The 14,203-nt window shown below is 43.9% G+C and overlaps 1 protein-coding gene across 2 annotated transcripts; it reads right to left on the bottom strand.

The window, feature by feature from the left end:
* Positions 1-154: 154 nt before the first annotated feature.
* On the bottom strand, positions 155-5,630 carry LOC140321701 (uncharacterized). Of its 2 annotated transcripts, none has more exons than XM_072398487.1 (4): positions 5,164-5,630; positions 4,267-4,371; positions 2,885-3,312; positions 155-2,214 (listed from the first exon to the last, which is right to left on the bottom strand). In XM_072398487.1, the coding sequence occupies exons 1-3, from the start codon at positions 5,261-5,263 to the stop codon at positions 2,897-2,899; spliced, it is 621 nt and encodes a 206-aa protein (XP_072254588.1). In that variant the 5' UTR covers positions 5,264-5,630; the 3' UTR covers positions 155-2,214; positions 2,885-2,896. The 2 variants fall into 2 exon arrangements, with proteins under 2 accessions (XP_072254588.1, XP_072254587.1); XM_072398486.1 differs by having other exon boundaries at positions 157-2,214; positions 4,267-4,374; positions 5,164-5,624.
* Between the last annotated feature and the right edge of the window lie 8,573 nt (positions 5,631-14,203).

Below are 14,203 nucleotides of genomic sequence, written 5' to 3'. Positions count from 1 at the left end.
ACTGTGGGGGGACATTAGAGTGTCAGCTCTTCTGTACAGAGACTGATGGGACTGGCTCAGTGATCTCTGTACAGAGGAGCTGACACTCTAATGTCCCCCACACACTATGATTATACATTGTAATATGTCCGAGCTATATGTGATAGATATCAGAATAACCCGCTTCAAGATTCTTACACTGTGTAGCCTGAAATAAAGAAGCAGACACCATGAAATATTTTTTAGCTGTATTTACTCCATTGAAATGATAATTGAAGTGGGGGATTTAGGTACAAAGTTTACATATATATACATATAAGACATAGGTAACCCCCCCCCCAATACTTTTTAATTCAATCAGGTGTAAATCTCATCCATTCCTTTGAGCTGTCGCTGAGCTGTCACTGAGCTGTCATTGTAATCACTGTGGCGAGTTCAGCCATTCCTACAACATTCCGGTGCTTGGTGGTGTCACTGGATGTAAAGAGTCCAATATTGGCGGCCGGGCACTGCCAGGAGATGCCGGGGATACCATTGTGGGCAGACATAGAGTGAGATTGCAATGAAAATGAAGAAGAAAGTGTTCGGTATTACTAGGACCCAGCAGGTCGCCCCTCTATATGGATGGAAGGGAGGGGTCAGGGAGGCTAACCAGAGATCTATGGCAATTTTGTGGCAAAGGTCGGCCATTCATGTGACAACGATATCAGAAGCGTTCCACAGATTTGCCCGGTATGGGGAGTCACAATAAAGTCACATTGGATCTCCATTGACCTTCATCAAAATCCCCCATGGAGGAGTCAAAAGTGTTCTAGTCAGTGTTTTGGCCACTAACACCAAACTTTTGATGAAAAACCATCAAAGAATGACCACACCCATAGGGGGCAGCATCCTGTCCTGGGGGGATGGGCATTTAGCTGGGGCATTTGGCAGATAAATGTAAAATGAATGGGGAAAAATACCATCAAAATCGTGAGGAAAACCCTCTGGCAGAAAGTTGTGAATGGGAAGAAGTTTTCACCTTTACCAGTGACTGGAGGAGAGAACGGTGAATGTCCTGGTGTTTGAATGTCCTGGTGTGTGAATATATTGGTGTGGCACAGCTCAGGCCTAAGCCCCGTAGAAAATCTGTGCTATGCACCAATGGTCACCGTCCAATCTGAACTGTAAAATGGACATAATAAAACATGTGAATATAAAGGAGAAAAATGTGAATCTTTTCTCTAATCACTGTAAATGTATAATAATCATGTGACCCTGGGGGAAGGAGGAAGATAATATAAAGTCAGATTTCAGCCCTTTATAAAACCATTTATTGATATGATAACACGAAACAATCTGCTTGGAGGATGAGACATAAAGATTGTGATTGTACGATCGCACTGATTGGTCACTTTATCCAATAGGGTGCATCCTCATCCAATGATAGGGTTGGATTAGTCCCCAGGTGACCCACAGCTCCACCTAAACTCATTCTATTGTAATAGGATTGTAATTGGACCAGGATGGTGGAGAACCTTCTGAGATCGGAGGTGGTGCTGTGAGAAATCAACCGAACGATATCCATCCAATTCAGTGGATTCCCAGGATATAAAAATGCAGCAAAGTTCCTACATTTTATTTTCTGTTAAAATTTAAAAAATGATTTTGTGCAGCCCGTCCTGTGATCCTGCCATTGTACAGTCAGAGGGCAGCACCATTGGCTTCGCCGTGTCATCTCCCCGCCTACAGCTCTTCTCTCAGAATATTGTGCCCCCTCAGCTCCTCAGGGGCGGAGACTCATAGAGTGGGGGAGGAGTTTAGTAACACTCACCATAAAGCACTCCACCTATAGCTGAAATAGCAGTCTTATTGTATCCCATGTCTTATATCTGCTGGTCCCAATCCATGCTTGCTATAACAAGGCAGTCCAATCTTTCATGAAATCCAGGACATCAGCCAATCCTACAAAAACAGGACTGTCAGAGCAATGACCAATCCACGCCTGCGATACCACGACTGTCCAGGGTTCACGATATCACAATATAACGTTTAAATTAAATTTATTTTCAGGCTTTGTATAAAATAATATTGGGGAAACTTAAATGGGTAGCAGGAAGATTCAGCCTTCGTTTGGATGACCGCTCCTCAGATTCATAATGAGATTTCTGATTGGTCGATGAGTTAGAGGGTCCCCCTGAGTCTGTTCATGTTAGGAAGGGGGAGCTGCAATTCCCCACATGTCCACAAGGTGTCCTATCGAAAAAAGAGAAAACTTTATGAACACTGTAGGGAAAATAAATATAAAGTGGCCCCTGACATTGTTAAGGGGCCCAATACACAGGGAATGTAATGCTACAGAAAGTTGGTACAGATGGCAGACATTGCATACTTAATAGATGTTTAGACGGAGGTAATATCCCATAGTGGTTATTGGATGTTGGGTCCCTTCTATAGGACAGTCATAGCCTGGAAAGACATAAAACTGTTGGAAATCAAAGCGATGTGAACAGATTCACCCAGAGAAGAGACTGGGGTGAACCGGGTGCATGCACAGCCATAGACAGTGGTAGCTGATGTACATTCACCGAACCCAGAGACCAATGGCAGTTCTTATAGGGGTTGTGCTAAGACTCTGATAGGCAATGGACCTGAATTATCAAAGCTGGATAGACTATAATGGGTGAACCTGGGGAATCCAGGAAAACCTGGAATGGATCCGGTCCAGGATTGCAAGCATTTGCCAAATAATAGCATATGATTATAAGAAAACCATTCCAGGTTTGCTGGATCACCCAGGCTCTCCCATGATAGCCCAAATGTACATCCATGGAGCCCAGATACCAATTGGCAGTGGTACATACACTCAGCTGAGACAAAGGCAGATCGAAATAATTCTGCCCCAGCTATTGGCATCATTTCTTACCCCAGTTTCCATCTAGTGGGCCTTTCGGTTCTGCCGGGGTGGTTTGGACTTGGTTCTTGGTGTTGGTTTTGGTGGTTGCTCATTGGGGTGATTTCCCGGCAGAGGTGGTTTCACGTGTTGTGGTGCCCGACACGGCTGATTCAGGGAATTGCCCTGAGGATGCCCCTGAGGGGGCTCTGGGGTCTTTGGGCTGGACCCTCGCCCTTTGCTGCCTGCTGGTGCATCTCCCGGCCCCTCCTGTCTGGGGGGTGGGGGCCTTTCTGTGGGCATAAGGTGGATATCCTCAGTGTTGGGGGCACTTGGGGGTGGAGCAGCCGTGTGATTGGGGGGCTGGGGCAGTTGCCGCTCCTGTATCTGCTGCCTCCGGTTGCTGTACATGGCTTCCTCATCTGTAATCGTTGCTGTATATGGGATCCTCATCCCCTGATCTGCGGGGACACAAAGGGGCATCAGTAATCTATAACAGTAAGGATCACCCCAGCCCAGGCTGATACCCCAATAGTGGGCAGAGAACTAGAATTATATCCTAAGAAAATCACAAGCAATCAGAATTGCAAGTAAAAGTCTCACTTCTGCAGCTTCATTCTCCATATTGTAAGATGACTGCAGAATGCAGGGGTCAGGGGGGATACGGGGTGCACAGAGAACATGGGGTACAATGTGTATATTGTGTATTGTCAGTATTTTGTGTATATTATGTATTGTTGGTATATATTGTGTATATTATGTATTGTGTATATTGTGTCTTGTATATAATGTATTTTATGTATTGTCTGTACATTGTGTATATTGTGTAATGTCTGTATATGGTGTATATTATGTATTATCTGTATATTGTGTATTGCTTGCATATTGTGTATATTGTGTCTTGTCTGTGTATTGTGTATATTATGTATAGTTGGTATATATTGTGTATATTATGTATAGTTGGTATATATTGTGTATGTTGTGTATTGTCTGTACATTGTGTATATTATGTATATTGTGTCTTGTCTGTGTATTGTGTATATTATGTATAGTTGGTATATACTGTGTATATTGTGTCTTGTCTGTATACGGTGACACACGGTGACACAGGAAGCAGGCTGCGGTCTCTGTACAGGATGTCGCATATTTGTTGTATATGAGAATTTTTCTATAGGTTATCTTCTCATCGACAGCACCTGCTGCCCCCTCATCCCCCATTCTCTAGAATCGGCTGCACCGTTCCTGCCAGTCACCATCTGACCCCATTATTATTCTCTGCTACATTTTCCTCCTTTGCCTCTTCCAGGGATTGTATAGTTTACACAATCATTGTGACATCGTGATTGGATTACATATGTGGTTGGTGACAGATCTTTGTGTGTGTGGTTTATAGGGAATACAAACGTAGCGCTCACTTGGCCTTTCACACGATTTCAGGCTGTAGACCACCAGGACAATGAAGATGATAAAAGCCACTCCGCCGGCAACCATAGCCAGGATGAGATACCAGCTCAGTCCATCTGCTGGGGGAAAACACTGATAACTTATTATTGTGACCCCAACAGTCCTAAATGGCCTATATCACACACAGATATGTAGCGATGTACATGCAGCCCCAACATTCCTCCTAAAATAGCCAGGGAAAGGTTTTCATCAAATCTGTGATAGCCAATAGGACGGCTTATAAATCATCCAAATTTATTCTGCAACTTGTGTACTTTAATATTGTAATCCTGCTGAGACAAACACATTGTAACCCATTGTATCACATTGTATCACAATATAACACATTGTAACCCAATGTATCACATTGTAACACTTTGTATCACATGTCAACTCATTGTAACTCATTGTAACCCGTTGTATCACTTTGTATCACATTGTAACACACTGTAACACGGTGTAACACATTGTATTAATTCATAATACAGATGTGCTGATTGATTAGCTGGGCACATGACAGGGTATGGCCCAACATTGGGGCCCCATTGGGCTCTTCCTATACTCAGACCACATAGGCTGCTACCGATTGGCCTGAAACTTATATCTTGTTTCCTGTCCATGCTTTCACTTTCCAGGTTCACATGTTGGCCAGGGCTCATTCATACATGTGTAAGTACACCACAAAACATTATACATTGCATCTAAATATATAAGGGGAGGGGGGGTCCTACAGAGGGGGACACATTGATTTCCTAAAATATACAACTCATGGGTTTAACCCTTTCCTACTATACCCAAAACTAAAAACCCCAAACTACACACAGGAAATATTACACATCATCCGCTATAATGGAGACAGCCGGACTTACCACTGGTATCGCAGCTGATGATCTCAGTGGAAAATGTTGTTTTTAATTTGTTTTTGGCTGTACAGGTGATATTCGGGGAATGTTTGACATTTAATTTCATGCTCAGCCATTTCCCTTTATTATACTCCTGTAATTTGTTATCCTGGCTCAGACGTAATTCCGGGTCTGTTCCGTGAGAGATCGAACAATTCACTAATACCAATTTCTTATCTTTACATACATAGTTCAGAACCGGCTGATCCACTGGATCTAGAACATAAGAGAACACGTATGTAATGTTACATAGAGATTGTACCTATATAATCAGCCCTATCCAGCATGCATTCTATATATCCATCAGTCTCTGTACAGAGGAGCTGACACTCCAATGTCCCCCCACAGTCACACACTATTATTATACATTTATATAGCTCTGACATATACCATAGTGCTGTACAGAGAACATTGAGCCAGTCCTATCAGTCTCTGTACAGAGGAGCTGACACACTAATGTCCCCCCACAGTCACGGACTATTAATATACATTTATATAGCTCTGACATATACAGTATCGGCACTCTTTTTCCCATTTTCAGCAGGCTATGTCTCCTGATCCCGAGTCTGCGCAGTGTGAGATCGGATGATGTAGACAGAAGAAAAAGGAAGATAAAAGAAAATGGCGGCACCCTGCACTTCCCCCGCACTGTGACAAAGGAGGATTCCAGAATGGTGCGGCACCGGATCAAAGTCATCACTTGACGGATCTGCAGAAGTAACGTGGGATTTTTGTATTTTAGGTTTAGTTTGACTATAAAGATAAGGCTACATCAGTGGGGAATCTTTCCAGCAGGTACACAGGTACAAAGATGGCGGTTCCCGCGCTTGCTGCGTTGCATTTAGTGGGACCGGCGCATTCCAGGCAGAAGATGCCCAGTAAAGCCTCCTATAGAAGTCCAATAGATTTCAGGTGATTGGCAATAGAAAAAATTCCAGTGCCAGTTTAACGAATGAGCGCTGTACACAGAGGAAGATTGGGGGGATGAATGATCAGCACCCCACTGTGCTCTCCTCCATAGAAAATCACAGCAGTTATTCCCAATTGGTCTGTCACAGTGCATTGATGAATGATATAGGAGAACCACTGGACGCATCAGATTTTTGTTCCAGAAAAGCACGACTGATCTGTGTAAGATTATCTTTGCCTTTGGAGCAGCGGAGGATTTTTCGGATGACGCCAAACCCCCTCCGGTGTGGTGCTGATGGAAGTGGCTCAGTTTGCTGCCCCATCAGAGGATGAAGTTGATGCCCCTGGCAGAGCAGTGTGTCCTCCCTAGATGTCAGGATGGACACATGTCTATGGACCGGAGTTATTACATTTCTATTGTTCTGATTAATCAGAATCATCGACAAGCCAAACCGGATCCCAGGAAAAGCTTTGAGGCTGAAAGTGAGACCTCCGAAATAAATGAGGTGGGCTGAGGGTGGGCCAGATCCAACCAGGATTTATCTGGGTAACCAGTGTAAAAATGGCTTCTGTGTATTCACTCCAATTGGTCCCATGGATCTGGGTGAATATGACTTTTCCTTTGGGTTCTAGATGAGCAGGGAAAATGGACCAGTACATGCAAAGCATTGATTAAGGATGGTAGAGAATGTGAATGCTGTGTTCATTGTGAAAGCCAGGGGATAGCTTTGTACCCCCCTAAATTATGTCATCACTATGGGGAAAACTTTGCCACCCCATCTATGATTAGGAAGTGTTCAGTGTGTCAGAAGATTTCTATAGCAATGTAATTTGTGGTGTTGACCCATTTATATAGTGCTTGACCCGAAGCCTTGCATTACTTATTTAAGATTAGATAGGGAAAAGCGGGGGTCTGTGGTGTTGGAGGTTGAGATTGGTAATAGCAGAGAGCTCACACAGGAGACCTCTCGCGGTAAGGACATGCAAGGTTTCTGTTTCTAATGTGGTTCTGTTCAGCACCATTACTGGGTTTGTTTTATCTCCCATACAGAGAAGGGGGATCACCAGGCTAAGGAAACCACGCAGTCTGCTCATATCCTTCCCAATTATGGGGCTCAGTTTCTCCAATTATCAGAGCTCCAATCATTATACTAATGATGGGGCCATTCCTTCCTCCAATGGGGTCCCATTATTTTACATTAATGTTGTGGTATTATGCCTGAAACTGACACCAACAATGGGGCATTATTCCTTCTACCGATAACAATGATAGGGAACAATTCCTTTAACAATGCTAGTAGTGGAGAACTATTACTTCCACTGAAAACAATGATGGAGAACTATTCTTCTTTCTGAGGCTTTGTCCCTCCCACCGACACCAATGATGAAGCATTTCCATTGATATCAATTATGTGGCATTTTTTCTCCCTCTGGAACCATTGATGGGGCACTTTTCCTCCATTAGATACCAATGTTGAGGGAATATTCCTTCCACTGATACCAACTATAGGGCATGGTTCCCCCCATGGATACCAAAATCAGGGCAACTTGTCTTCTGCTGATAGTACATTATTCCTCCCACTGATACCAGTGATCAGAGACTATTCCTGCCACTATTAACAACAATGGAACTCTATCCTTCCCCTGATACCAACTATTGGAGCACAATTTCCCCCACTGATACCAGAAATGGGGGTGGGATGTCACAGTTACCTCTTCCTGTGCATGCTGGAAGTTCTGACCTTGGGCGTGCCTGCTCCTCCAGATTTAATCAATATCGCCCTCCCACCAGCCAATCAGGAAATAGCCTCATAATCTTCTCTTGCTATTTAGCTAGCACAGGCACAGTACTCAGCGTTCATGCAATGTGTCACCACTGGTGCCGAGCCCCCTAGCTCTGCTGAGCATTTCCTGTACACCTGTTGGTTAATTCAGTGTTTCCTCTGTCCAGTTCCTGTGGTACCCTTTGTTGCCCAGTCTGTTGTTTCCTAGCCTATTCTCTTGTGCTGTTCTAGTGTTCCTGTCTGCCTGTGGATATTCCTTTATCACGTGTGCCTCCTGTTACTTCCAGTGTCTCCTGTGTTCCCTGTGGCCCCTGTGTCACAAGAGCCTATTTCCTGGATCCCTGGTATTTGACCCCTGGCTTGTGACCTGACCTCTCTTGCTTGCTGCCTGCATTGACCCGGTCTTCGTTGATGATTCTTCTGCTAAGTGATTTATTATCGTGTACCCTCCTGCCCAGCTTGGTGTGCCCAAGGACCGCAACCTAGCAGTAACCAGCAGTACAACATCCTCACCACTAGAGGCTCTGGAGAAGACTTGGTTACTGCTTAGACTTGGCCCTTCCCAGGACTCACACCACTTCTGTGCAAGATGTAATGTCACTGATACCAGTGATCAGGCACTATCATTCCTATTGATACTAGTGATTGGGCACTATTATTCCTACTGATACCAGTGATTGAGGATTATTCTTATCAATGATACCAGTGACCGGACACTATTCTTCCCATTGATACCAGTGATTGGGCACTATTATTCCCACTGATACCAGTGATCGGGCACTATTATTCCCTCTGATACCAGTGATTGGAAACTATTATTCCTACTGATACCAGTGATCTGGCACTATTATTACCCCCTGATACCAGTGATTGGGCACTATTCTTCTCACTGATAATAGTGATCGGGCACTATTTTTCTCACTGATACCAGTGATTGGACCCTAATATTCCCACTGATACCAGTGATCGGGCACTATTCTTCTCATTGATACTAGTGATTGGCCACTATTATTCCCACTGATATCAGTGATCTGGCACTATTACTCCCACTGATACCAGTGATTGGAAACTATTATTCCTACTGATACCAGTGATCTGGCACTATTATTACCCCCTGATACCAGTGATCGGGCACTATTCTTCTCACTGATCACAGTGATCGGGCACTATTATTCCCACTGATACCAGTGATTGGGCACTATTCTTCCCAATACCAGTGATCTGGCACTATTATTACCCTCTGATACTAGTGATTGGGGACTATTATTCCCACTGATAATAGTGATCGGGCACTATTATTACCCTTTGATACCAGTGATCGGGCACTATTCTGCCCACTGATACCAGTGATCAGGCACTATTATTCCCTCTGATACCAGTGATCGGGCACTATTCGCTCCACTGATAGCAGTGATCGGGCATTATTAATCCCACTCATACCTGTGATCGGGCACTATTCTTCTCATTGATACTAGTGATCGAGCACTATATTTTCCCACTGATACAAGTGATCGGGGACTATTATTCCTACTGATACCAGTGATCTGGCACTATTATTACCCTCTGATACTAGGGATCGGGCACTATTCTTCTCACTGATACTAGTGATTGGGGACTATTATTCCCACTGATACTAGTGATCGGGCACTATTATTACCCTCTGATACCAGTGATCGGGCACTATTCTGCCCACTGATACCAGTGATCAGGCACTATTATTCCCTCTGATATTTCCAGATTTTCAAGATACAGCGTTCCATTGGGTTGGATTTTACATTTGCATTCTTTTCCCGTAACTGATGATGTATTTTCATGTTTACGTTTGATTAAAAATTTCCCATTGATTCTCCACTCCACAAAGTCCGAGTTCAATACCTTGCAGGCTGAAATGTCAAGCTGTGCCGGGCTATTCATTGGGTATGTGAGGGGGTTTTGTGTCACCACAGCTGCTCCTGTAGGGCCAACCAAAGATTGTTAGGTCATATTGTCCCTTCTTATATCTAGCACACCAAATATAACATTAATATTTCCCGGAGAATTCCCGATTATTATTGGTTACAAATTTCCTCCATAAGAGCCTCGGCCTGAAAGCGGAGTCATTCTCATACATTAAATACAATTCTGGGTGGGGAACCCTAATTTCCTGCACAGAACAGGGCGGTGTATGACCCTCATGAATCTTCATACGTTTCACATGTTTACACCACATGGATTGGGCAATCACACGCACTGCACATATGTGAGCGTTATCACCACATGGGGTCACATGGACATTTCAGATTTCCAAATTCCAACATACCTTTGTATATTGTACAAAAAAAAGGATTCACACCAATGCAAAAGACACAGAAATAAACTAGAAACAGAATAATGAGCAGAATTCTGAGGGAAATGTGAATATGGGTGGGAAAAGACCCTCAAAGTGTTTATAGAAACTGGACCCTGTAGCGAGTAGAGGTATTACCAGGAGTGAAACTAGGGGGCGCACTTCCTAATATCCCAGGGGGTTACATTTGTGGGTGTATTCTGTATCCCTGGAGTGAAATCAGTGGGTGCACTTCTCAGGGTTGTGTCTAGGTACAATTCTTCTGAGATCTATGATTTACTCCCACCCCAATGTAATGGGAATGAAGGGAGGAGGAGGTGTGAGTGAGCACTGTGACCCCAGGAAGCCTGAAAGAAGCAAACTAATACAGAAAATAAATAAAATATAAAACATGCATTTACTCAACATTTTGTTAAAATTACATAAAACCATCAGATTAGTTGTTGCATTTGCATAGTTGGTTTGTTATATGTGAGTAGGCAATAAACGTTTAACGCGTTGCACGGAGCTGAGTCTGCTTCCTCAGGAACAAAAACAGCCTATAATCACAGAATTATTCCTAATAAATTCTGTTACAAATCACAGACAAATTATTTATGTACATATAAATGTCTGTGATTTGTAACAGAATTTATTAGGAATAATTCTGTGATTATAGGCAGTTTTTGTTCCTGAGGAAGCAGACTCAGCTCCATGCAACGCGTTAAACGTTTATTGCCTAGTTACATAAAACAGACCAACTATGCAAATGCAACAACTAATCTGATGGTTTTATGTCATTTTAACAAAATGTTTTGTAAATGTATGTTTTATATTTCATTTATTTTCTGTATACACTGAGCTTGATTGAATGCCTTTAAAGTCCTGAAATCAATTATTTCTATTTATCAATATGATATTCTTGTCCTTGATTGATTTAGAAAAAAGAAAACTAATACAAGTGTGACCTATGAGGAAGGGTGCAATGTGGGGCAGAGTGCTGCTGCTGTGTGCTGAGTGTAAGGATTGGTAGGGAGGGGGTTACAGACTCTGCCAGGTTTTTACCTTTGTCATTTGTCTTACCCACAGAACAGGAAGACTGCGCTGAGAACCCACGTCACTTTCCAACCTCAATACCTGAAACAGTCACAGCTCATCCTCTGCAGCTACAATCTTCTCTTTCATACATTTGATAAAAATGTGCTGCGGAGTCCCTGTAATTGTGTAAATCCTGCGCTGCAGGAGCCGGCTGTGTGCTGGGAATTATAGGATCACCATACTGCACCACTGTTATGGGCAGCAACATACCACCGGCTTCTGTGCAGTCTAATATACTGAGACTTGTAAGAGGGAACCCTTGCCTGTATATCACTCTACCGCACTACTGCTATGGGCAGCAACATATAAACCCCAGTAATATGCAATCTAATATCCTGAGACTTGGAGGAGGGAACCCTCAGCCCTGCTACCTGTAGTTCACTATGCTATGCCACTGCTAGGGTAGGTAACCTAATAACACTTACCTTTGTGCTACCTTACATGCTGGGAATTATAAGGTGGAGTCCTAAACCCTGCTACCTGTGGATCATTGTACAGTGCCACTGCTATGGTTAGAAACATATCACTGGCTTGTTTGCAGTCTAATATACTCAGACCTGTAGGAGGGAACTCTGCGCCATGCCATCTACAGATCACCATACTATGCCACTGCTATGGGCAGAAACATATTAATACCAGCTTATGAGAGAGCTCTGCCACCTCCCCCTTACCCCTCCTATAGGAATGAAGGGGGTAAGTATCAGCCAGGTGCAGCCCATCAGATGCATTGATTAATTAATCATCAGTCAGTGTGACCCCCCCTCTATAATTGATTATCAGTCGATGTGGCGCCCCCTATAGGCCGTTTGCTGGTCTGCAGCATTCAGGTGTGTGTTACCACAATGCCAGGGAGGAAAGACATCAGCAATGACCTCAGAGAAGGAATTGTGGCTGCTCATCAATCTGGGAAGGGTTAGAAGGACAAACAATCTGAAGTCCATCATTGTATAAGGGGAAAGATTATTCACCGGTGGGAAACATTCACCACAGTTGTCAATCTTCCCAGGAGTGAATGTTCCAGCAAATTATCCCTAACACCAGATTATACAATGCCCAGAATTATTGCAGAAACACCAAAAGCTCCATCCCAGACTCTACCCGCCTCAGTCAGAGTGTTGCATGGTAAAGGTTATGGCAGGACAATTAGAAAACCCTGAACACGTATGGCTTATGTGGAGAAAGCCACTTCTCTCTATAAAGAACTTGGTGGCATGGCTTAGGCGACCACCAGACTCCTGGAACAATGTCTTATGGACAAAGAGACCAAATGCAGATGTTTGTCAATAATGCACAGCTCCAAAACCAAACACCGCATATCAGCACAAACACCGCACACCAACTGTGAAGCACGGCGGTGAATGGTGATGATTTTGGTTTGTTTCGCAGCCACAGGACCCGGGCACCTTGCAGTCATTGAGTCAGCTATGAACTCCTCTGTATAGCACAGTAATCTAGAGATGTGATGCCATCTGTGTGACAACTAAATCTTGGGGTTATTTGGGTCATATCATCAGCTGAGACGATATATAAAGAGCCCGACAAAAATCCTCCACAACCATAGAAAAAGTCACCCAGAAAATGATGACTTTAACTTATCGCTGATGGGGCTCCTACCAGTGATTGGATCAGGGGGTGTACTTAGTTTTTCACACATGCTGCCACCATGACTCCATGGGATTGGCTGTTTGGTGGTTTTATAGATTTCAATCATTGCAGAACCTTCTAAGGATCAGAAGTCCTGAAATGTAAACCCTGAGACTCGGGGGAGGGTGAACCCCATCCATGTATTTCGGGCGTCCTCTGTGTTCTCCTGCACTTCTATAGGATATAATAATATTATAAGGACAAGAATTTAACTTGGGAAGGCAATATAAAGAAATGTCTCACTTTTGGTTTACAGTTGCATTTCTTCTTTTTTTTGTAGGTGAAAGTGACCGGACCTGGAAATGTTCTTAATATGGGGGGTAAATGGGAGGGCAGAATGGAAGGTAGACAGCCAGTCTGAGGGGAGGGGGTAAAGACTGTGGTATGTATGAGGGGGTGCTGAGAAGTTCCTGGCTTTGCCCAGAAAGAAAAGATCCAGAGTTATGAAATAACACATTCATCCAACATATTCCCCCGAGACTGATGCACTTGGTACAGCGTAGTTGCAGCTTTTCTAAACCGTTTTGGTTGGGCTGCAAAACGTGGCCCCTTCATGTGTTTCTTCGAATTCGGGAACAGATAATAGTCTGAAGGGGCCAGGTCAGGTGAGTAGGGGGGATGGTGGACCAAACCCAGCGTGTTCAATTTGGCAGCCACAACGTTGTACGTGTGCGCAGGTGCATTGTCCTGCAAAAATAGGATCCCTTTGGTAAACTTTCCATGGCGTTTCGTCTTAATTGCCTCCTTCAGTTGGTCCAGGAGGTTAGCATAATACTGTCCGGTGATACTAGAGCCCTGAGGTAGGTTGTCCAATAACCAGAATATTGTCTTTGTCCCAGAAAACAGACGCCATGACTTTTTTGGCCGATTTCTGGGTTCGGATCTTCTTCGGCCCCGGGGACCTGCTGTGGCCCCATTCCATTGACTGTTCCTTGGTTTCAGGATCATAGATGTGGAGCCAGGTTTCATCCTCAGTCACTAACCCAGCCAAAAAGTCTTGTGCGACTTCAAAATGGGCCAAAAACGGCTTTGGATGCTTCAACTCGTTCCTTCTTCTGATCGCTGTTCAAATATTTCAGCACTCACTTCTCTGAAAGCTTGCCATGTCTAGGATAGTGGTGATAACAAACCCAACAAGATCCCGTGAGATGTCAAGTATCTGGGCGATCTTTTTTATGGATATTTGCCGGTCCTCAATAATCAGCTCATTGACATCGCAGGTTGCCGGGTCAGTTGAGGTTGGGGGGCGCGCACTGCGGGGCTCATC

The sequence above is a fragment of the Pyxicephalus adspersus genome, chromosome 1 (genome assembly GCF_032062135.1).
Source record: "Pyxicephalus adspersus chromosome 1, UCB_Pads_2.0, whole genome shotgun sequence".
Taxonomy (NCBI): Eukaryota; Metazoa; Chordata; class Amphibia; order Anura; family Pyxicephalidae; genus Pyxicephalus; species Pyxicephalus adspersus.
The sequence above is the reverse complement of the archived record's forward strand: the minus strand, read 5'-3'. Positions and strand labels throughout refer to the sequence as shown.